The 25,686-nt window shown below is 44.5% G+C and overlaps 1 protein-coding gene across 1 annotated transcript; it reads left to right on the top strand.

Annotated features, from left to right (window-relative positions):
- Nucleotides 1-2,314: 2,314 nt before the first annotated feature.
- On the top strand, nucleotides 2,315-24,612 carry LOC124175873. Its single transcript, XM_046556469.1, has 15 exons — nucleotides 2,315-2,628; nucleotides 4,748-4,922; nucleotides 5,084-5,211; nucleotides 5,363-5,600; nucleotides 5,872-5,988; nucleotides 8,069-8,298; nucleotides 8,372-8,581; nucleotides 9,993-10,206; nucleotides 11,816-12,090; nucleotides 12,541-12,859; nucleotides 13,151-13,627; nucleotides 15,203-15,333; nucleotides 19,452-19,609; nucleotides 23,162-23,421; nucleotides 23,505-24,612. Exons 2-15 carry the CDS (start codon nucleotides 4,784-4,786, stop codon nucleotides 24,005-24,007), a joined length of 3,399 nt encoding a protein of 1,132 aa, XP_046412425.1. The 5' UTR covers nucleotides 2,315-2,628; nucleotides 4,748-4,783; the 3' UTR covers nucleotides 24,008-24,612.
- Nucleotides 24,613-25,686: the final 1,074 nt, after the last annotated feature.

The raw sequence follows: 25,686 nt of genomic DNA, 5'->3' as shown, positions 1-25,686 counted from the left end.
ACAAGCATTAAATTTTCGCAACAGTTGCGAGAAAATATAGCAACGGTGATCGTAATGAGAATGAATAGTAACGAATACTAGACTTTCCGGTAACAGCTGGAAAACTAATTTTCATTTTCTACCTAAAACTATATTTTTCGATTGTGGTAAAAAATGAAAATTGTTAAGGACTGAGCGGTAACCGGAACTAAAAATTTCTCTCAGTGTATTGATGTTAGGAATATCTCTCAGTCGTACTGCTGCCTTATATAATTATCTCGTAATTACATGTACAGGACATTACACACGGCGACAATATATTTTCTTCTCGAAGAATGATTACGTGCAAGATTGTGAAAAATAGCCGAGTATGAAAATCCGTTATAACGTCTACGGTTATCACCTGGGCACGAATATAGATTTCATACCTCAAGTTGCAATTATAAAATGCAGGATCAATTACATTTACCCCGAATTGGAGACTCATCCCTTTGCTCTATGGTTATTAAAATCATTCGTGTGAATTTCAATTGCTCACGGTCTTGTAATGCTTATTTTTTTTCATTGCGACGGGTTATATTCTATAATGATAGTCAGATACTTAATTGAGAAAAATAATATAGAATTCGTTATAGGCTAGAGCTCTCCGGGATGCAGTAATCAACAGAAAACGCGAGCGTGTGTAAAATTTCTTATTTTCATGGGATCAAGATATTCATATATGCGCGAGCAGTACATTAATGTTCCATTAATACGGACCAGGTGGATAATTATTGTGCGAAACAGTTCGGTATATAACTTGGTCAAAAGAAAAGAGTGTGTATTTGAAATTGTATACAGACGAAAGAACAAGGATAAGAGACAATTAACCCGCACCGAAAAGAATTTCAATAGGTTGCAATAAACGACGGGTACAGTGACTCACTTCATAGACTGTTTATACAATATTGTGCGACAATAGCGTTAAAGCATGCGGAAATATGCTGGCTGCAATAAACGTTCTGCCCCGTGGTCAGAGTGCGGTACGTAAATCCTCATCCCCAAAGTTCCCGATGAAAAGAAGGCGAAGTGAGTGAAACGAGCCGAACGCCCTTTCGGGCTAGATAATTGGCGCCAAGCAATAAATATGAAGTGCGGATTAGAACGACGCAGGTACAAAGTGTAGGCATATAAAAATGACCAATTCCGACTCATCGTGCGTCTCGCCTAAATTTCTCTGCTAATGACGAGCACGCCAACCGCCTACGTGCACGTCGACGAAGAGGTCATGGCGTTCAACCGGATATCGATAGATCGAAACTTTTGATTTAAGGGATCGGTTGATCCGCTACGGTCTTATAACACGCGTATCGATGAACGAGATCATTTTCGGAAGGCGCAAATTCCGCAGTAGGATTCTAACGACGCGATGCATCTTTATTAGCCGTTCCAGAGCTGCAGCACGGCGCGAAAGCTCCCTGATTAATTCGCGTCAATCACTCAACGCGGCAATAGCCCTTCGTCGTTTCCACTACCTACCGAGGTAGCTGGATTTAACATCAAATTACAGAACAGTTAGGTAGGTACTCCGCGTGACATAAAGCCGACTCTGCAAAGCTGCCGTGCACGTATATGTATATATAAGCGTAATATACGTCTGGTGCAGAAATGTAAGTAGACACGTCTATATCGCGTTCAATTTACACTACGATTAATCGTTGTTTGCATATCCGAGAGCTCTCGGATTTTACGCAGGATCATTAAAATAGTCTATTTTATATCCGTTTGACGTAGCAGCCGTCGTTAAGCTCTCGTGCGCAGAGGTGCATATAATTGATGCTGGCGAAATTCCGGCTCGTCGGCGCGTATGAAATATATGAGATGAATATGTTTTTTTTTTTTTTTCTTTTTATTACTCAAATAAATTAGTTCCGTCAACAGCGGAGTTTTTCTGAAATCTATCCGAAGACGATGTTTTCTTCGCGTATACCGAAGAAGCAAAGCATTGGATATGGAACATGGTACTAATTTTTAAGAAAATCGGAGTATATTTACGACCGTAATACCGTGACGTCACGTAGAAGCTGAAATCCAGGTACAACTAACGAAGTGTGAATGTGTGCGTGAGTGTTTACGGCTTATATCTTTCGGTGCGAAGTATGCGGCTGCAGGCGCACCCGTGCAACCGGAAGTAGACGTAGGAACAATCGGAATCGGAAGTGATTCCGGCGCGGTGACCGAGAACCGTGGACGCCGCATTGTCACGGAACCAGTGAACGAAGCTGGGAATATATTGTCCGTTTTTGTGGCAGCATCAGGCCCAATTCCTCGGGGTCAGTAGAACCGCGACGGTGAAGCGATGCCGGCATAGATTCAACCCCCACGTAATACCGTTCCTCCTGTAATAATCCAACTACTGTTTTCCTACGCAACGTCGGCACACGTATCGCGGAATTCGGTGAACAACGAGCCCGCGTCCACGCGTGTTTTCCAAAACTTCAGCAAAGCAAGAGAATCGCGTTTTCGTCTACGTCGCGTCAGCCTCGCGTTTATTTCAATCGTCAAAATGGTCCGACGCGACTGACGTAACGAAGTTTCGTTGTACGCACGCACACGAAATGAAAGAGCAACACCGGTAATTCAGTTTTGCGTCGAGAGGTTCGACAGCTGGTGAGTTTTTTTTCTCGCAATATACCCTGAAATTATTCTACGTCAAGGTTTGATTCTAATTTTTAATCCAGCATTCTCGGGACTGAGATTTAACACGTTCGGTACATCCGCGTTGTGACAAAATTTATCTTGCCGAAATAGAAAATTTAACCATTACTTTCTGAAATTCATTCAATTGCGCAGTTGAGTCTGCGTCTTGGCGAAAGCCGGTAACACGTAACTTGTATATTCTGGGATGAAATTGGAGAGATTTATTCCAGCGATCGGCTGAAGCTGTTGACGCGACGGGACGGCTTTCGAATTGATCAACTTTATTGGCTCAGTCACTCGGTTACTTCCGATCAATTAGTCATTTCGAATTTGATAGCTGTAGACGCCGATGGCATACGGCCAACTTCCACTTGCGAGACGTAAATCCGAACGGCGTTTAATTGTAAGTCGAGAATATGTATTTGCCACGGCCGTTTTCAAACACGAGGCTAGAGTCGCGATGCTTGAAAAGAGATGAATTCGGAACAGCTTGTCCTACAAACGTAGGTATTTTTTTGTTTGCAAGTTTTGCAACATATCATCTTTCTTTGATTCTTCATCGTCTTTCATATCAAAGTGTTGCACGTTGTAGGTGAATGCGTGGAACATTCGTAAAAGTAGCAATAATTTTACGTCGCGAAAATGACTTCGTATCTTTGTACGTGTTTTGATTTACGGGTCAGTGCAGACAAACCGAATGTGGGTAGTGCGGGAAGTTCAATGAAGGTTGTAACTCATATGCGCGAGCGCGGAGACGATAAATCTATTGGTAACGCAATATATATGTAACTCGGATTTATTTTTCCACGAATGTCCAACATAGGACAGAAATAGGTCGAGTAATTTTTCAAGTTGGCACGCCCTGGAAGAATTTGAAAAGTTTTTTCTTCGTCATAAACTAAAATATTACAGCAAGTAGCCGAATGTCGTAACATATGAATTTCGATTTCGATAAATGCAGCTATAACATCGTGACGCGTATATAGGTACGTACAAAAAGTGTCGGGAGGATAAATAATGTAAAAAATACGGCGTACTTCGGCAGCATTTATCACTATCATGAAGTTTATCATAGCAAAATCATCAATAATAATACTTCCGCGAAGAAGTTGAACAACCGAGCTGCAGAACCCGATCGATAAATCGTACGGCCCGAGGTCTATCTACGCCAAAGTCTAAATCGCGCGGGAGGTGAAAAACGACGCTTGAAAAATATAGCTGACTGTGAAAAACGCTTAGCCAAAATCCCGAATCCCCGCAAGAATTTCACGGCTTCGCCGTTGCGCGGAGCCTTCGGTGTTCGCGGATCGCGGGACATGAAAGCTTCGGTTCTATCCAAGTCGCCTTTCTCCGAGCTTATCGGTTATCAGCGCAGTCTGGGGCCCGAAAAACGCTGCTCGCAATGCACGAGCGATAACGAAGAGAATATCTGGAGTGAGATATTGCCGAAGTGGTGACGTCGAGAATGAAGAGGAGGAGGAGGAGGAGAACCGCGATTTGAGTCGTCGCGTCGGTCTATCTCGGCATCCCCCGAGGAGCATGTCTGAAACGATTTCTTATCTCCTTCTCGGCGTAATATGTCTTAGCCCACTCAGACGTTTCTACCAAATTGACATATTTTCCAACCCCCGAGTTATACATATATACGTGTAATATAAGTGTATAAAAAGGCTTAGGACTCGGGCGCAAACGGCTGAACCAGAGGATCACGTACCTCGAATATACAACGCTGAGAGCTTTCAACCCTGTTTGTCACACGACACCGCCTGACCTTCAAACGGAGGAAAATACAGCTTGCCTCATATTTGCGACATTTTTTTCATCGCATTTTCCGCCGCTTTTTATTCTTCCTTCATGCAGAAGCTCCTCGGTGTACCCGCGTATTATCGCAGCGGAATTAAACTCGCGTCAGTTCTTCAAAATTTTCCCCTTTTTCGTTTCCCTCGCATTTATCTTTTCCGGTAAAAATTTTCTCGCGTTTTACCGCGTGTCGAGAAGCCATCGCATCGAGGCCACCTTTCGACGCGTTTAATGTCAAATCGCACGAGGTCCTTGACCAATTCACTTCCCTCGTTTATATGCTTCGCAGGAGATAAGCAGGTAGCTACGGCCGCTGAGGCAGAGGATGGGGTGTGCACCGAGTGGAATTTCCGGCAAAGGCGGCCTTCGACTAATGGCAACGAAAATCACATTTTCCAAGGACGAGTTGGACAATCTCAATGATTACTTCACCAAGTCTGTTGCTGATTCGATGGGGGAAAACGGTGAGCCTTTTCACCTTATAATTGCGTCGCGCTCCGAACCGTATTCCGTTAGCACATTTTTCCCATCAATTTATAGTCACGAGCAGTTCGTTTTTTAAATGAAGAAAAAAATTGAAAAAAAAAAAAAAAAACAACAAACAATAATGGTATCGTATCCACAGCTGATACCGCAACGATTGAGGCTACGGTTGAAAGATTGTTGCAGCGTCTGTTAGTCGGGGTTGGAAATATCGACGGTAGATTTTCATCGATGTTTCTTATCTCTCTGAATGATCGCAGCCGGATCAAGGTAATGTGATACTACCACAGTTATACATCTGGACCACGAGTTGTTTGAATATTTCAGAAGTCTCTTCTCAAAATACTTCTCGTCAAATAATGTTGAACCTTTGTTCTCGATATTGCCTGTTAATTTCTTTGATTTTCACCTCGATTTTCAGCAACTGAAGTTCGAGTACCTCGTCAGACTCGACGCTCTCTCGTCGCCAGGACTCACCTCGGACCAGGAGGCGCCTGTCAGCGTCGAAGAAGATGCGGCCATGCCAGGATTCGCGCGCGTCAGGATACGGGGAACGGGTGCTGAGTCCTGGGGAGAGTTTCTCGGACCTGGAGGTCGTCTCAGGAGAGACTTAATCAAAGCAAAGCTGGCGAATCTTCTCGCCGCAGCGACGAAGCCGGGTAGGTGGAGTCTTTTTTAACTTATTATCTCTTAAAGGAGCCGGAAGGGTGAGTATCGAATAGTAAATTCCTCATGCATAAAATACATTTAAAAAAAAAACCTCGTGGTTTACTATTCATTTATTCATTTTCTAACACTTGTTTTGAATTTCTGCGAGAAGAAATACGGACGAGAACGAAATGAGAGAGAATTCCACGCTCTGCGCACCCTCGCGCGAGTAAAGAATACGGCCAAGAAGAAAATTTCTGAGAGAAAAAAATGTTTTTTCAGGATCAACAAACGGTGCTGATGAGAGGCTGTGCTGGACCCCGGGACAAGTGGTCGACGCAGAGGTCCTTGAAAAAATATTAAAGCAGCCGGATCACTGCAGGATATTCTACGGGCCAGGTACGAACACCGCCTCTCAATTTTCATTCCGTATTTCCGTCCACTGATACGATACATAGGCTGTATTTCGGCGAGGAAGATACGATACGTAAGATTATCGATTCGGCTTCATCGTCCGACCTCAACTTTGTCCACGAGTCCAATAGCGTGATAATAATCTTTAACAAGATGCTATAAATAAGACGTAACGAGTACAAACGCCCACTTTGTATCTCGTTAATGCAACTCCTTATCCTTAACATCGCGTAAATGTCTGCACACGGGGTGGCGCGTTTGTTTCGATCAATTCGTACTTGTGGGTCACATACGAGAGTTAAAAGGTTTTTTTTTTTTTTTAATAAAAAAAAGCACAGGCAGCGTTAAAAGCTGTACAAGAGCTGGCGTCAGACTTTGATTGACTTGACGCTAGGAAGGCTCAATAATAATGACAACGTGTTGCACCGGAAAGAGTTAAGAACATCGAGTAAGAAAAGTTGTAAACGGAATTTCACAGGTGATTTCGTTCGCTTGAAATTGAACCGTCTTCACTGCTCTCTTGGGTTGGTTCCCGATGTCAGCTGATTTTCAACATCTCACCCTGTGCGTATAATCGTAAGGCAAGGACGGCAAATGCCTGCATCAATTTTATAAACAGATGGGGTGTATTACATTGCTTGTTATAAGGAAAAGCGAGACAATATCCTGGCTGCCGCGTGCAGACAGTGTCGATTATTTATCCTTTTTTTAATAATTATTTTCTGTTTTCCTTCACCGGTTTGCCCCGACACTGCTCGGCTATGCGTCGTCGAGTTAGCTAACCGGCCCCGGTGAATTTTTCAGATCGTATATTACGTTGAAGAAGGGACAGCCAAGAAGCGAGGAAACGATGAAGAGCTAGTAATTCGATATAGCCAACACCCGTTAGACGCATACGGTAAATCATGCCGACGTTACGGCTACGGAGTTGGTTAATTGTAGCTGACGGAGATTTAGAATTATGATCCTGGCGTAATAATTCGCCTCAACGCTATATACCTAAGAGGGGAAAATTTTTTATAAACCTCCTTTACGAGCTGCGAAAGAATAATCTTCGCCTGTGTTTTTATAAGTAAATTCCACGCTCTCAGAAAAGTTACTCGCAGAGTCGGCACGGATGTCTACTTCCCTCGCATTTTCATTCTTCTCGTCAATTAACTTAACAATGTGCCTAGATTCGTTCGTTTAAAAGCTCAGAATTGTCCCGCTACGACCGATTGGCGATTAGTCGAAAATTCATATTAGAGAAATCGTACGATGTACCGATAAAATCAAACTATTTGTTTATTTATTCATCCAGAATAGATTTAGGTATAAAGGGTGGCAGGTTACACGCAGATGCGGCATCGAAATGGATGTAATTTTACGAATTTCCAAATTCCGCAAATTTCCCACTCTCAAAGTGAAGAATTCCGCGCGATAGAATAGAGAAGAGTGGTTTAAATTCATTTTGTATACAGAGCCTTGTTCCGCGGGGAAACTTTCCTTAATTTATGGTCACCCGACCAGCGCACCCTTTTCCAGTGGCCCTTTTCTCTGGGTTCGCTTCTCTCCTAGGGTGCTACCGCAGAAACAGTCGAGATAAAAGTATCAGACGAGATCGTATATCACCGTTGACCGTAGGAATTGTTATTTATCTACCCACGTGGCAAAGTTATTATGACACTTCGGGTGACGCCGGAGATAATTGAACGGATCAACGCGCAGACTTGGATCGACTTCGACGAAGACGAAAGAAAAGCTGAACTTTCAATTCTCGAAAAGTTTTACAGGTTTTTTGATAAATTGGGTTTGATTTTCGGTTAATTGTACAACTCAACTCCGACTATATCCTTACTTTTTCATTGAAAAAGCCGGATTGCGAGAAAGAGGAAACGATATTTTTTTTATCGTTACCTGTCTACATATAGTACGAGTTACACTTTTCTTTTGAGAATATATAGGTGATCCTCCGGACGCATATTATACGGTTCGCGGAAAGTTTGCGGAAAAGTTTCGTCGGCACCGAAAATGAAATTCATGAATTTAAAGACCCTCGCAAACCTCGTTTTCCCTCTTCTTTCAGCCCACGAAGAAGCCGTTTTACCGGAGCCGAGGGATCATCGAGTTGCTCTCGTTGAAGACGCGGCGGGAATCCTGCTGAGGATCGGTATCGGCGGTTCGAAAAATCGCGAGGCGGAAGTCCGGCTTTCGATAGGAGTCGGTGTATCCTCGTGGTCCTCTTTGGCCGATTACCCTCGTCGGGTTCCCCTTCATCACTGCGACGCTCTCCTGCATCTGACCGCCGCGCAAACCGTCAGTTACTCAAAAATGACGGAAAAAACGATCCGCCAAACGAGTTTACCAACAGTTTTAACCACTTTTCCAGGGTATGTACGTCGTGGCCGTCGGTCCGTACCCTGGTGCTCGTTGCGAGGATCGGGCGACCCTGTGGAGGGTGCGATTTCCAGGGGCGGAAACGGTAATGAAGCATCACTATCACGAGGACAGCGTTCCGGGCCTTACCGAAACCGTACTTGGCGGTATTCTAGATCAGTTGCGAGGAAGAGGCGAGTTGAATATCCCGATGAAAAACAAGGTCAGTTTATTCGGAAGTGAAAATACAACCGCGGTTCGTGCTAATTAAATCGTGTTTATTTTTTTCCTTCCACTCTCTTCCGCTGTTTTCTTTCTTTTCTTTCCCTTTTCACCCGTTTTCTGTCCACGCCGGAGCTTTTAGAGTGAAAATTTCTCCGCCTTCGCTGGGCAGTTCGAACTTGCAGGCGCGGAGGAATTTTGACGCGAGAAACGCAGGGTCGTTTTGATATCCAGGTGGCCCAGGGTGCTGCCGCTCTGCGCAGTCGCTTTGTTTTCGCGATCTTTTTAATAATTTATCACTCACCCCTGCAGGGCGAGGCTCGAGGGACTGCCGGGGTAAATCTCTGACCCCGGTGCGATGAATCGACGCACTTAATGAGAAAAGTTATATCCACCTGGTGGTTTTAAAACTTGGAATTTTTATGGATCTCGCGATTTTTGCTGCAGCGCGACGTGTAATTGGCGCAGAATTGCTTAATCCAAGTGAACGCGGAACCCTCGTTGATGCGGGAACGAGGTGTTGCCCAATCATTAAACTTGTATCCCAATTGCGGAGTTGAGCTGGACGAGTAGGCTCGCATTTCTCTCGACGAGCACGGACTCGCCGCGTGCATTTTCGCCAAGAATATTAAAGGGCCGGCACGAATGATGGCTTATTTATTTAATCCTTCCACTTATTCATCGCGCGGTGTGTAGCAACCCCCTTCGAACAGCAAACCGGATCATTTTGCGAGGTTGGCCGAGAAACACCCCGGCAGACAATATGCAAGCACTTTCGTCTCCTCGAAACTTGCATAGTGTTCGGAGTTGCATCGGCGCTGGAGTTCAGAACACAGGGGGAACAATTGGGTCGATATATTCCGATGATATTACAGGATTAAATTGAATGTCAAAATACTGAAACAGTTATTCTAACTTGGATTTCCATTTCTAACCGTCGAACGACAAGTGTAACCGTGCGATAAATGATGGTGTCGTGTATTTTCAGAACTTTCTGCCGAGTGGCGAAAAGTTTTCAGTACCTAGTTGCTGTTTTTTTCATCCCTGTATCAGTAATAGACTCATGAATTTTGTTTGTTCACAAGAGAGATAGAAAGAGAAAGAAACGGCAGTCGTCGAGTTGGATGTCAGCGTGCTGTTGAAAATTTACGAAACTTTTATTCTTTACAAGCTTTCCTTCTTCCTATGTAGGTTAAACATGTTTTGTTATATTTGAAACTGTTTCTCCCTTACGATTATTCGTTCACTCAAATTTGTTCTAGCAATGCCTTGGTCTTACAATAGTTAAGATTCTCTCATCAACCTGCGATTTTTTTAGGTGTAAAATTCATTCGCCAAGTTTGAACGTTGCGATACGAACGATGCAAAGTGAGTGAAATTTTCATATTCAACCGTGTACAAAATCGCTTCAGGACACACTGAGAGTCGTCTCGCGCCACGTTCTGAAAACAATCCATTGGTGGTCTCTGGAACGAGCGGGACCTGATCCTTTGCGAAGCTGGGCCCCTGGAACACTGTCGCGACACGTGTTGACGGCCCTGGACGAGATGGTCACAGCCTTGAAGTGTCAGAGTTTAAGATGCTATTTCTACCCGAGATGCAACGTGATGCTGCAGTGTGCAAAAGGTATGTAATAACTTTCATCTCTCGGGAATGATCTTCGCTGTTATAATTAAACCAGCGCGGTGCGTTGTAGGTATTCCATGGCTGTAGAGGTTGACAGGGTGACCTTGTTAAACGGAAGTGAAATAATTTCGCACGCTTATGTGGGTAAGCACTTCTGTGCAAATGAAATTTCAGGAAATTGTCAGAACGAATCCGAGCTTAAACTGCAAGTTGAATAATTTTTGAGTTGTCTGCAAGGGCTGGTTAATAGTTGAGACGAAGCGTCTATGTATTCCTGTAGTTACTGCTAACTTAACTCTAAGCAAGTTTTCCCTCGACGTGATAAGCCTCGAAAACTTTGCCATAGAAATAAATTTCGTTCTTACGCTTTTCCGTTCAGAAACTGTAACAGTAGATCAATACACACAAAACATGGTTTTTTATTCGTGAAATGCGTAACGCGGAGCAAATTGAGGACAAAAAAAAAATAACGAAATTATATACATCAGAGAATTGTTTTTTCGTCTGCGATGTTCTCGCGATTGTTTAAATCAATTTGCATGACCTAATCACTTTACAACTCTTGAAGAAAGAAGCTTGGAAGATGTTGTACTGAAACCTATTTAATTTTCATGAGATTTCATTGACTAAATCTTGCGATGGATATTAAATCCAGGATTCGAGTGGGATGAAAACACGTTATCGCGATGCGAGATGTTCCGGGGGAGGAAACGCATCTCGTCGTAGAGCGGAAGACAAATTGACTCCGCCTCTTCCGCGACGCGAGGCTCGTGCACTTCTTAACATACTTTTAATATCATAAATTATAATTGGAGAATTTTCTATTAAATTTCACCGAGGATGAAGTGACGAATCTGTAATACGATTTAACGAGAGTTGATGTTCGAACGAGACGTCATTATCTGCCTGTTACTTTTGCTCACTCTTCACATTATCCGTATTATTACCGTAAGGATAAATTGTCCTTCAATAAATTGTCCGCGGAGAAACGTGATGGAATAATTCGATCGCCGAAGGTTAGGCAATGATGTAATATGACATCCTTTGAACAGTATGTAATTGACCGTTTCATTTGCCAACGTTAAATTCCTTTGATCTTTTCAGGTTGAAAGAAGAAAAAAAATAAATGCGAACCAGCACCGACGCTAGTTTCCGTTCATGTATAACGTACTTAATGCACTGCAAACACCGCGGCAGGGTAAAATAAATTTCGAAATTGTTGACAGCCGCCGGTTTATTCGGTCATTAAACATTTCACTGAAGCGTCATTCGATCAACTTTGCTATTCCATCAAACGTAGTTATAGAAACTCACCGAATTTAGGCGAGTGCTGCTGACGCGATATCAGACATCAAACGTGCGAGTTGTGAGCGTTAATCCGAAACGCAGCTTCGCCGCGGAAACTTAGATTGGTTCGGGGTATCGATCAAACGCGATATATGCCAGAATCTGCTCATCGCCACCGTGAACACGCGAAACCGAATTCACGGACACTTGTTCCTCGTTTAATTCAAATCTCTCGCGAAATTGGAACAAATGTAGGTACGCGCCATTTTTGTTCATTGTTGATCATTTGCACCGTCGTGATCGGATCGATTACCATTTCCAGGAGGAATTCTTCACCACGAGGACTCGTATCTGTCCGACTCCCGGCTCCTGGAATCATACCTGACGGCCCTGCATCAGCATTCGACGAGCAGTATTCCAGCGGATCTCGAGCCGTCCGACATCCTGGAGAACGAGCTGATAACCCGATGGCGTCGCGTGATCGCTTCGCTTCCTAGAGGAACGATGGGCAGGCACTGTGGGTACAGCGGGAAGCAGCTGGAATACCTGGCTCTGGTGATCAGGGAAGTTCTGAAGGTCAAGAAGGCCGTCCTGCAAGTAAGACTCCCTGATGTAGAAGCGCGAAATACGATTCTGATCGTAAGCTCGGAGCATTGAATTGCGGCGCTGCGTCCGAGGGACCTGCATCTGTTTCTACAACTGTAAAACTGCAGGGGAAAGCAAGTTTAACTTGTACTAAGAGTTGAGCGGATGCGCATAAATCAGGAGTTTCCAGTTGAAGCGATTCGCTTCTCTGCCTCCGTCCGCAGACATCCACGTTGTTATTGTTCTTCTTCTTCCACCTCTGGTTTCGTTATTGTTGTGTTTGGATTTACCGTGTCCGTTCCGCGGTCTCGTGTTTCGATGGTCGATTCAAAATCGGACGCACATACCTTACTGAATGTAAATTGATTTCCTTCGTAACATCGGTTATTTCCCGTTACCCTTGCTTTCAGTTTCGTAGAAGAATTTCACTCTTTTTTCTCTTACCCGATATTTTTTTCACAGAGCGGAGACAACGTCTCGTTCCTCAATTTTCCCACTCCTGGTCTGCACAGCTCGGAACCAACAGAGAATCTAGTTTACCTCTTGACTTTGGTCCTGAGACAAGCCAGGGATCAAATCTACGCCGTGACAGACCGTCGGAACCGGAAGCAAGCTCGTCGCAAGAGGCTGAGACGCAGAACCAACAACAGCGCCACGGCTTACTTCGAGAGGTCCGTCGACGTTCTCGTCGATATCGTGAGGAGGGATCGAGAGACGGCCTACGTCGACCTTGAGAACAACCTTGTGCTCGCCAAGACTCTGGTCAAGTGGCTGTATTTTGGTGAGAAGCATGATTTTACCCGATACGTTTAAAGGACGATATCTGCTCACGGGGGATTTCGCGTCGAGTTTTCTGAGGTCAATTTAGCTGGCGTTCAGTTAATTTCAATGTGGCAAAGAAGAAGGAGAGAAAGTGGGGGGTAATTAAAGTTGGCTGAATAACTTTTGATGTCAGAAAAAAAAAAGAAAGAAAAAACATACAGAAACACGCCCAAAGAGTTAATAGCACGGTTCCGTACCACTGGGTAAAGTTTCAATGTCGAGTTAGAACTGAGCGAACGTTTACCTGCAGGCATGGAACACGACAGGAAAACCCTCGGGCCAATCCTGCACCCCTACCTCGGGAATCTGTTCAACTCATCCCACGAGAATGCCTGGCACGTAGAGTCGTGGAGGAAACGGGAGGAGATATTTAATACGGAGATGCGTTCGTTGTCCCTCTTTTGCAAGTTGGTTACGACCCAGGAAGTGTCGCCGGCTAACGGGGTGGTCGATTCACTCTCGAAGGGTTGGACCTGGGCTGAGAATGTAACCAAAATGATCGAGCGATCCGAGAACGGTTTGAAACTTGTTTTCCTCGCTGACAAAGTCGCCAGGTATAATCTCACTTTTGCCAACAACAAGGGCCTCAACATGTACTCGACGTGGAGCAAGGCCAGGAATGTCAGCAACGCGGTCAAGCGCACCACCATCGCCAGGACCAACATGATTACCATCTCAAATCTCTTGCCTGGCACGAATACCGCAGACAGTTACGGTACGAGCAAAGGTCAGTACCAATTTGGGAGTCAGATTAGCTCAGGACGAAATTTGACCCCCTCGCTTTGATAGAATAGCAAGAAATTTAATCATTCCGCGGCGGACGGGGAGGGAGCTTTCGTTCTGCCTTAAAAGTCTGCTCAGATCTTTTTTGTTTACTTATTCTTTAACATTAGCTTCTGGCAAGATGTTGGTATGTGGAAAAATAGTATTTTATCTGATTTTTTTTCTAACCCTGTAAATACAGGATGAAAAAAGAAAATCAGCTGTCGGAAGAAAACAGTAATTTACACCTTTTCACGAGCGAGTCTTCCGACCCCATCACACGCTCCTATGCCCGCTAATTACCCGCTATTCAGCTATACGTCGAATATAATATTGATAGTAAAAAAGAAATAAAACTTCAGAAATTTCGCAGGCATCTGAGGTTTAATAATTTGTTAGGGCGTTACGGGATGAATCAGCGACGTATTGCATAATTTTCGAGAAAATACTGGAAAGACTTTGCAGATGCTGCTACTCGTTAACTGGATTAAAGTAAAATCGAGGTCCCTGAAACGTTGAATTTTGTGGTTATATGAACAGAATCAAATCGATAAATATCTAAACTTGTGCTACGCGTAAAGTTTAATTGAAATGCGAAAATACCGGGCTGACTGTTCTTTCTGTTGTGAGATACTCGGGAGATAAGCACGTCGAATTTGAAGTGGGAAATTTCAAGGCTACGAGGATGTCGTGTGATACCTGAGCCTCAATCGCGACGTAATACCCCCACGTACGTTGGTGGTAATAAAATGACCCTTGACCATTATCCTTGGTGCGCTGACTCGTTATTCGCTTCGTGCCTCTCTCTCTCTCTCTATCTCTCTCTTTCTCTTCACAGCGTGGGCCACGTAGTTCCACCCTCTATCAACCCCCTCCTTTTTGGCCATCGCACGCTGTTTTCCCTCGCTAAGGTCTCCAATCCATGCGATGAAGATTTATGTTCCACTATTACGGTACGGTCGTAGCAGCCATTCGAACTGAATTCAATTCAGTAACGAACGTGACGTGTTTCGGACGAAAGATTTATAATGAAATTAACGAGAGGTTGACGCGTATTTTTCCCTTCCTTCTTGTCTGAAACAAATTATCACTCACTCGCTAAAATTCTTACACACGAATAAACAAACAACGGAGATACCTTCTTGGATATCTTACTGCCAATCTCAAACATCCTTTTTTGCGCGAATCTTTACGGTAAAAATGTGAAGCACCTGAAATACGGTATAACAATTACTGAGTCACACGACGAAGAGCATTTTCAAGGATCATTCCGTGAACATTGCAAGAGAGTTCAAGGAGATTGATGCCACTTTACTCCAACGAGAGTAAAAGCATCTTGAACGACGAAAGAATCCATACCTTGACCGCATTATTCTGTTCGATCGAACGCGAATCCGCGCACGCGAAGCTAAATTGCAGCAGCAGCAGCCCCATTCTTCCGTGTCGATTAACAATAACCGACTCCCGAAGTAACAGGAGAAATTCCCTGGCTCGTTTCGCCGCCTCCTCTAATCTAGTTATGTCATTTATTGGATGGTAGAATCGGCGAGGCACGTCGTTCTGCGGGAGGCAAGTCCTTTGACGAGTGTGGTATCCATGGGGCGAAGACGCGGTCGTCAGAGGGGCCCGGGGGGCCTGGTTCCAGCGCTGGTGGCGCTCAACAAGTTCAGGGTAAGTCCTCTCGAACAGTTATTGGATATTCGATCGATGCGCGCCACCCACGTCCCTCTGTTCTCGACCTCCCTGATATCTGCCTTCTATTTCCTTCGACAACATATTACGGCGCGCCTCGAACTGCTTCGTACACTTCAGGGTCTGGAATTATAAACACTTGTATCCGCGGTCTCGATTTCAACTTATTGTTTTATCGCTTAACGTCTCTCACAACGGCGTATGTTCTTCTTATTTTTCATAGTATTGATGGCAATTTATTTTCCAACTCAAAGCTGACGTGAAAATGAGAGTATATACCTCTGGCTTTCAATTATCGGAGTGGAGTCGCGTTCTTGAGACACTCGAAAAATGCTCCGCGACTTCTCGGTCCCCGCGTATATACGGGTAATTGGATACTCGTGAGCCAGATTTTGTTAGAAACACAAATCCGTGTCAGCATTTAGGTGACAGTAATTTGCGGCCGGGTGTAATCGCGCGATCTCCGAGCTTCGCTAACTATCGCATCGCGGTTTTGAACAGCAAACAACGCAGGGAACAACAGCTGGTCGCAACTGTTGCGGTAAAACTCGCGTTATCAATCCTTTTCCGAGGACAGCGATGGCTGACTGATGCGAGGAGTTCGTTCGTCACTCCGCCAAACACTGAAATTAATCAAAGAACCTCGATTTAGGTCAAATCGAAAAGCCTCTCAAGAGTGCTCGACGAATGTTTTTCGAACTTGTATCATCTACAGCGACGTTTGGTCGCGTAGCTGGATGGGTTTTCATTGCCTGCTCGGGTAATTAATTATCGTTATAGCGTTGGGACGCGGTCAGATATCAAGGATCATCAAGCCCAGAAGTTCAAGGCTTAGCCAAACCGTGGTGGTTAATTGCTACAAACTATCAAACTACCTCGAGAGCCTCAGCGGTTAGGTACGCTGACCCAAATACTGTCGGATGTTGATTCCCGCACACAGCAGTATTATCGTCGCATCTTATTGTCCCTTATGGTAGCTACGTGTACCTGTGTTTATTCGTCATCGCGTTGTAGCCGTAACTGCAGAATGAACTCATTATACTCCTCCGAATCAATGCTTGGTCGACGAAATCAAATTTGTATCATTAATTGAGGAGTTGTAACTGTTTGCTCGGATGGTACGCGCGTTTTCGGTGCTTATCGAAAGCTTCAGAGAACGGAAATGAAATAATAGTATCAATCTTTGATTTTCACTTCGTCACTTGAAGATTCCTCGAAAGCTCGTCGAGTTTCAAACTTGCCAGCTAAACACTTTACGACTGTCTATAAATAAAAGTGCACTCGAAATTCCAGCGTTTTCATTAACAACAATGCCAATTTGTATCGTTCCACAATTAACTCCGTGCGGGGGCAACGCCTTAAGGCCGTAGCTAACGAGGGTTTAGTAAAAGCCACTGACGATGTGGCACCTAGCAATGGTGTTGAGCTCAGGGTAAAAAGAGACGTGTAGCGTACGTAGTCCGCGTTTCCTTGCTTTCTTTTACAGCCCTCGTTAAAAGTCCCTTCACGGTAAGTGGCGGGTAATTGTTCCCAGAGAAATCGAGAAATGTAACTCGGCGCTTATTCATGACTGTTGCAACAAAGTGCTGAGCACTCAGAGAATCGCACCGTTAAACACCGACTGGACAATCGGTGTCCTTTGTGCCGATACGCTTTGAGGAAGAATTTTAATACGGGCTTGCCGCAGGCCAGCAGCCGACTTCCAGAGTTGTTGAACTTTCGTAATCCAACATTAAGGGCTGAGTCCTGTACGATAGTTCACAGAGACTCCGGAGAGATCGAAGTTGTTCTTTCGGGTTAACGGACATTCGGGATACGGAACCAAAGTCGCGTTGTCTTCGATTCGACAAGTCTGCGAATTCAGCTCCGGGCTGAATAATCCGCCACGAAGACGAGGCACGAGAAGCTGCCGAAGGGCATGGCGAGGTGGTAACAACCCTAAGTTTGGGCTTCGGTCCCGCGTGGAGCGTGACAAAGGAACCTGAACATCTCCGGGGATTAGCGGGTTTCGCGGGTGTCTTTCTTATCTCTAACACCGTTCCATCAGTTCCGTAAAAGTAAACAAGACGCCATTAGCGCCTCGACGATTTTCGCCTCTTCGTCCGTCTCCCAGGGGCTGCCGGCTCCGCTATAATTAAGGTAGATACCGATATCCGTATTCGCCGAGAAGATTATTTGCATCCCTCCATGTTAACCGCACTCAGAAATACCGCCCGTCTCTTCGGCTCTCTCGTTTTGTTTGGCCTCAAATTTGGTTAGTAAACTAACTGCTCGACTTGTTTGGTTAAGTCCTCAAGAAGCTTCTCTTAATTAAGAATTTGTTGATAATTGTTCCATTTTCAGAGTGACACGCGATCCGAGTAGTCTCAGCTACAGCGTTTAAAATTACCTTCTTATTTTGCAAAATTGTTTCACTCTGTTTCCTAATAAAATATCTTACCGGTCGTAACTCGCGGTCGCTTTCCGGACGGCAGATTTTACTCTGCTGGGAGCCGGTCAAATAATGGCGTAAATTTAGCAGCTAGCACCGTCTCGAAGGTATAATCAAGTCTGATTTTCTAGACAAATCCAGCGTGCTCCACCTTATTTAGCTCAAGCCTCGAAATCGCGCTCCCAAGCGGCTTCACCACTTCTATTTGCTCAATTTCCGGCTTTGCCATTCTCCTGGCGAGAAGAGAGTCGGAGCCCTCGGAGAGACGCCCGGGTCTCAGTGGGACCTGGCCTCAATTATTCGTCCTACGAGTCGGGAAAACCACAGAGGTTTAAATTGTCCGAAGACGATGACATGACGCGGGTGTAAGAGATTCGATGAATTCTGCCTTGTCGGGAAACCCTGTTCGATGTTAAGTCGGCCGGTATCTTGCATTATTCAATATTGCCTCGCCAAATACTCCCGGGAAATTGATGTTAGGCAAAAAAATATTTTCCCATACTTTCAGCCTGATATATATCATTCGAAAAGTTTTGGTAACAATAACTTAGCTGCCGGTTGAATTTCCTCGCGTCACTTCTTTTCAATCTTGTATAAAGTTACCGCTGAAAACCCCGAATGGACGTTATTAACAATTTATCTGTAGGGTATAATTCCGCCAACCCGAAAGGCCGTTTGCATTTTTCGCACTTCCAGCGAATGTGAAATTTTTTGTACTTTTTACAGACTTGTTTTATTGGTCGTTTTATCAGTTTCAATCGTTTTCTGATTGAAAGCTTAAAGTTTAATATTGTGTTTATAGTTGAACGCTTTACCGCACGGTTTAATAATCGGAGAATATTTTCCTGGGACAATTCAATATCTAAGGTTAATATGTACGCAAATTTTACCACCGACACATTGTCTTTCAAGGTATGGGTATGACCCATCATAAATACAGCGGTTGTTTGCTGGATCAGGAAAAAACTTGGAACCATCTCGTCTCGAGGAATCAAATACCAATATTTTCAATTTCAGACTCTGCTTTCATATTATACCGTTCGTATTTATTTGTGCACGAATCCATAATGAAAAATATGCCCGATAATTCTGGTTGCAATGCGATGTTTCTATCACGGTATCACGTTCAATTATTGTTTATTCTGAACTGGTTTCAACCAGACGAGACACGGACGTTTGCAAAAATGTCCGCTGCTGTACATAAATATAAAAATAAAGCTTCGGGAGTTAATTGCCTTAGGGGGTTGAAACCTGGCTGACAATTTCTCTGGGAAACCTCGAAATTAACCATTTCCGGCTAAAATTCTTTGATTGACTATAAAAATTACGCTGACTGAAGAAAAAAAATAAATAAAATAGAGCAAAATCAAAAAATTTTGACAGATTTTCAGAGAAATGATCAGTTCTTCTGCAGCTTCCGATCTACTTTATTATCTGTACCTACTTGTTTTAAAATATCTGCAAAGTTATGTGGAACGATACAGAGTTTTGGCGAAACTTGAATTTCTCTGAATAACTAAGAAACGCCCAAATTCTCGCAATTCTCCGTATATCCACTTCAATCCATTCATCGTAATCCTGGTAACTCATGGATGGGTGAAACAAAAAATCCAGTATCGAGGCGAACGCGAAAAAACTTGCAATGATCCCGGTTTAAAATTTTCAGATACTCCAAGAGGTGGCAGCAGTTTTGCCCCACGAAGAACGAATAGCGATGCTGGACGCGGTTCAACGGGTCGCCCGGGAGGCGTCCCGACGTTCGCGTCGTTCGAGTTGCCCGGACCCAAGAACCTCTGGGTCTCCCCGCCAAACTTATACCCCCAGGTGAATAAGCGTGGTAGATTTCCCGTGGAGTTACAGCATCGGCATCCTGCGAGAGTGAAAAGAGAGAGAGAGAGAGAGAGTGAGAGAGAGAGAAGGAGAGAATTTTCTTTGTTTAGAATAGATAGTTATTTATTATGACGTGGCCTAGAAATAGGCTAAAGGACAAACTAGCGGTATTACAATCGCAGATATGTAAAAACTAACAAAAAGAACGAGCATTAAAATAGTGCAATACAATAAATAACTTATAATGAGTTTTACAAAAAAATACTTAATAGAGAGATAGACAAATAGATAGATAGATACATAGATAAACGTTTAATATATGTCCATAGGGATATTGGTCAAGTACATAATTCACATAATGACAGAAAGTTAATACAAGATATAGCAAAAATAGAAACAGGAAAAGCAACTAAGCAGAAAGAGAGAGAGAGAGAGCAAACGATCATCCCTCGCGGTAAAAACCCTCAACTTGGGTGTAAATTCGTACCCTCAACTTTTTTCTTATGGGAATTTAGCATTATCTATGAGTTGGGGGGTAAGAATTTACATCCAAGCTGGGAGTTTTTTTCCATGAGGAAATTGGAACCGGGAAGGCGGGTGCATTCGGGGGTTTAAAACTCGGAGGATATATTCCGCGGTTCGAGCATTCGCCTAACGGTTCGCCGAGCGTCGGAACGGCGACAAAATAATTAATCGACTACTTCAACGGGGGGGGGGGGGGGGTGGAAAATTGAAATCGGGTAAAATTCTGGCGCAGCAATTAAAACGGTGGCAGCCAGCGATGCTGCCGCGCGAATCTGACTCCTCGTAGCTCTAATAGTGCGGCCTGGCCGCTACTGCTGCACTCGACGTGTCTAGTTTGACTAGGAATCGGCCCTGGGTGCAGGGTACTCAACGTGATTGCGTCGCGTCGCGTCGCTTCGTGTGTGCAGTCGAGTGAAGCCCATCAATACTCGGTCCTCGAAACTTTTCCCCTTTTGTTAACGTTGGATTATCAAAGTTACGATGCGGAGCTGCTCTACTCCGGTTTTGATTTTCACTAATCTTTCACTTCGAGCTCGCAGAATCGATCGCCTCGAACTCACGAGGATCCAACTCTTCGTTCAGATCCGATCGATTCGCTCCAGGCTATCGATTCTTCACCCTTTCTTTGACATCCGTTCCACTGCAGCTCGAATGGAGTGGATTCGTACTGTATCGGGGATTACAGGCTAACCAAAAACACGTCGAAACAAGGAGCGGAAATGTGACAAAGGTCAACAAAGTTTCAAGAGCTTTTTTCGCGACGTTGATTAACGGTAGCTTATCAATTGTAGCAAAATTAGCTCGGTTAACTTCTATTATCACTCGATGAAACCTTGATCTTGTTTATTTTTCTCCGTTTTGTCAAAGCTTTTACGCCGACTGCAAGCAGCTGATACATCCTTAATTCGTGTTCATCGCCGATTCTTGACCGTGAAAATGAAACCGGATCAACAATATGATCACAGTGGTTAATTTCCCGATGGGCTTTGGGCTCGTTTCGGATAAAAGGGTCGGAGGGTGATCGAGCTGGTAAAGGGAGGACCTGGACTCTTGTCACATGTGTTATCGGGAGAGAAGTATCCGGTATTTTCGCGGTTTCGTGAGTGGTCCGAGGATTATTCGGGCTTGGGGATTCCGGCCGGATGGTACGGCTCTTCATCCATCACCTTTAACCTCGCCGCGCAACGAGTCTTCAAATTTCACGTTCTACCAGCCACCGGCATTCCCATGATTCAACTTCCAGCTTCCAGCTTCCGCTTTTCGCCCTTCTCTACACCTCGCTCTTCGACACCTTGCCTAACAGATGAAGGGGGCCTGAATTACTGGCCATTTGTAAAGTTCTCGGGAAAGCTCCGAGGAACTTTAACGGCTTCTAACAAACGCACGAGCTGGTTCACTTCTTGCGCTGCGTAACAATGCTCGGCGAATATTTCACGGACGAGATCTGGGCCGCCTCGAGTACAGTTCCTCGATTCCTAATTTCGCGAGGCACGTAATTCCCTTTCGAACTGTTCGGCTACGTCCCATCGAGCATCGCAAGCATAAATTCTGTGAAAAACGGAACCCCAAAAGTCCGGACTTCCGTATGTTTCGTCGACAATTTTTGTAACCGAAATAATGAAGCCAGTTTGCAAAAAGTACGTCTGTACTTTTACTTTTAGCTTATGAAATCAAGCACTTTGCACCTTTGCTTTTTCGATTGTATAAAAGGTTTAAATTACGCAAGGCACGGTATGTATGATGGGGAAAATGTGAACAATGGAAGTGTGGGATTCAACACGGAAGGTTCGTGCACGAATTCATGCGATACAAAAGGATAATGGAATGGCTCGAGAGAAAAAGTGTAAGGAAACATTGTGCGTTGGTTTAATTTATGTGGCGTCTCAAATTGCGTAGCTTTTTTTGGGTAAATGTCAAGATTCAAGAACGAGCTAGAAATTGTTTGATGAAAATTCTCCCTTCGTATTTTTTTTTTTTTTGATGTATTAATTGCTTATTCCGGAAACACTGGTTGGAATGAAAGAGTTTTCTCATTCTCTGCACGAAAAAGAAACTGATTTTCAAAAAAAACTTGTATTCAGTCAAAACAAAAGTCTCTTTAAATATATTTGAAGAAAATATCCAAGCAAGCGTGAGAATGGAAGCGCCATTGACTTTTGGGGGCTTAACTCACCCTCTCGAGTCGAGGCGATCTATCACTTGATGGTATAAATCCCAATCCAATCAAGCCAGTCCTGAAAAGATAGCTCAACTTGTCAAATTATATAGCGTCAACGTGCCGCAACGTTGCTCGGCATAATTAAGTATAAATTTCCAGTAAAAAACAGGAATAAAACAAACGAAAAAGAAAAAAAAAAAATCAGCAGGCCTCGGTAATCACGGCGTAAGGAGTGAAAAATCGATGGACGCTTCCGGCACGGGAAAGTGATAATTATTCTACTTCGGTAAAATCATCCCCCCCTATTCATTACGGCACACTCTATCGCTCCGTATTACCGTGAAATAACCCGGAGAATGGTAACCCATATGTCTTTGTCCGCGAGGCCATACATTGGGAGAGGTTAATCCAAAACTGTATCGAAGCAGCGTAGCACGGGGTTGGAAGCCAAATTGGTTTGTCTAGATCCAATTACAACGGTTCGATAGTTTCGCGGAGAATTCTGCAGTCAGATTTGTTGGACAGAGTTGTCCTTGTTACCGGTCAACTTCAATCGTGACAGCCGATCCGCCCTTTACGTCCTGTCAAGTTCCTGGAAAAATACCAGAATATATCCAAGTTCATTTGCCCGTCTGGCAAGGACAGCTGAAGGCGAACAAGAACGCCTGCAGGGAAGTAGACAGAGTTCGTTTGAATTAGCGTCATAGTCAGGACTTGGGGGTATAGTTTATCCTCGGAAACATACCGCTGCAGGAACCCCGTGACCTAGTCTGCTAATCGATAGCAGAAATTCTATCTAATCGTTCCAAATCCGTCCCACGGAGAGGCGAAACAATGATTTCAATCCATCTACGTTCCCACAGATCAGAGTCCAACTTGGAGCTTCCACCCAGTCCACCTTTGTCTCCGACAACGCGGCAGCACTGCATCATCGCCGAACATCAGAGGCAGCTGCATCGCGAAATGATCGAGATGCACGACACCATGACCCGCGGTCTTCGACCAAGAGGTCAACTGCCTGCCTGGGACTCGGCGTCCCTCGCATCCTGGACATCTTCCGTTGGATCCTTGGGAAGAACCAGGCTGAGAAAGCACCGAGAGTCCACGTGGGATGGTGTCAGAGGTGGGAGTGTCATCGGATCCGCGTCCGAACTTGATCATTTTAAAAATGACTCGCGGATAATGGTCGGGATTGTGTTGTTGCAGGACCATCGCCGATGTGGGACAGCGTGAGCACCGACGGTGGCATGGGAAAATCCCGATCGGAGGAGATGATAAGTAGAGAAGATTCCCCGAAATGGAACACCTTGGAGCGTCGGCATCGCGGTAGCGACGTTCCAGATTTCGGTGAACTTGGCGGTCGCTTGCCGAGTTGGGATTGCTTGGAGGCGACCCTTGATCAAAAGTTGTCAAAGTTCGACGTCCCGACGGAGCCTGACTCTCTGGAGGTGAACAGAGACGTTGGCATAGATTATCTTCTCGCTGCTAATGCGAGCAGAGAATATACCAGGAAGGATGACGATGCCAACAAATGCCGGAAGGCTGGAACGCAGTGGAAAGCTCCCCTCCTGAGACAGACCGACGATATGGGACCGAAGCTCACTTTGCCCAAGGACAATTCCCTGCCGCCGGCGAGGAACAGGGGGGAGAAAACGGGCGGCAAAAAACAAATCCAGGAAAAAATAAAGCGGATGAATTCGGGACGGTAGCGGAGTGGTCGAAGTCCACATTTGCAGGTTTATAAAGTTTGAGGGACACATGTGTTTCGGAACGAGCGTCGAGTGCACGATGTAATAAACGTGGGAAAAAATTGTTGAAACACAAGCGAAGCGTCTCCAGCTATCGATGTCAGGCACTTAAGAGAACTCGAGGGTTTTCAATTCCAGGGATTACTTCTCTCCGCCTTTCTATATCCCGGAAGCGAAGGAGCTTGAACGAATTGCCGATAACCTGGTCTCGGAGACAGCAAAACTCGTCGGGCGGAGAAACGCTTCGACGTTTTGTAAACGACGTTCGAACGAGCTTGACGTAACGTTTACTTAGACGAATATCGTTTTCAGGAAGGAATGCAGCCATCGAAACTTGAGGAATCGATGCGCCAAGCCGCGTTAGCCTCTGGAGAACCACTCGAATAATAATTAGACACCAATCCGGCCGATCCCGATTACCAATGCTAATCCTTCACAGCTCAAGTTCCTCTCATTCCTGTTTTACGCTTCATATCAGAATTTCCACTGCTCTCAACGATGCGATACTCTGCACATAAAAAGTGGAAGTATCGCGGGAATTTCATTCACCGGAAGTAGTCGATATAAATAGCTCAGATGTATCGAGGATCGAAAGAACTACCCCCTGATGCGGAGTGAAGTTTCATTTCAGATGTCGTTGGTCCGCCTGTGCGCGACGTCGGATTGACTCAGCAATCGTTAACGACGCGAATGTCAAGCTGATCAAAGTCGGGCAGGTAATCTTCATGCGTGATTACCGCAAGCCTCGTCAGTTCTCGACACCCGATCTTGAGCAACTACCGTAATATTCTACAGCTCAGGTACAGTAGTTATACATACCTGGTAAACATAGGTACGACCATATACAAAGCCGGAGTCGCGCGTGTAACGTACAATACGAACAAACATAAACACAACTCGTGTGTGCGTTGTTCCTTGCCTGTACGACACTGTAATCTCCAAGTTCCGACAGCAATCAAAACCCGAATTAGGCAACTCGACTCTGTCTTCTTGATGGGGCGGCGTTATCGACGAGTGAAACGCAGTCTCGGATACATGTGAGGTACGTGACAATATATAATTATTAATTAGAAGCCTATAATCAATTAACTCAGTTTTCGGATATCAGTATATGTATATCTATTCGAGACAGCGAAAATATTCTTATATAATGAATCGATAGCTCAATTTTATGCTGATTCATGTACGATCGAGCGTAAAATTAGGTCAGAAAAATCATTTTCTTGACGGTATTTTTTGTTAAAATCCAAACAGAACGGAGTCTCATTCAGCACCAAAAGTAGTCAACCGCTTGTTTTTCGTCAACCCTTTTAACGAAAGCTCTTTTCTCTATTCAGCGATGCCACGATTCGAAACGAAGCGTGATTTTAAACTCAGCTGTACCGTAAACGGCATGACGATTACGGTGAAAGTTTTTATACCGAGTAATCACTAATGGATACTAATAATTTCCCAAACGATCCGATCTTTTCTCGGAATAGATTGTTAATCACCCCAACAGTCGTTGCACCGTTTCGTGAACCGATGCATTAAAAAAAAAAGAAGAAAAATTCGAAAAAAGGTAAAAGAAAATTTGAAGAGCCATCGACTACACAGTTTTCCAAAAACCGCCACCGAGTATCCAGCGCTGGGTACCTAAA

The sequence above is a fragment of the Neodiprion fabricii genome, chromosome 2 (assembly GCF_021155785.1).
Source record: "Neodiprion fabricii isolate iyNeoFabr1 chromosome 2, iyNeoFabr1.1, whole genome shotgun sequence".
NCBI lineage: Eukaryota > Metazoa > Arthropoda > Insecta > Hymenoptera > Diprionidae > Neodiprion > Neodiprion fabricii.
Note: the sequence above shows the minus strand (reverse complement) of the source record. Positions and strands in the feature narration are given on the sequence as shown.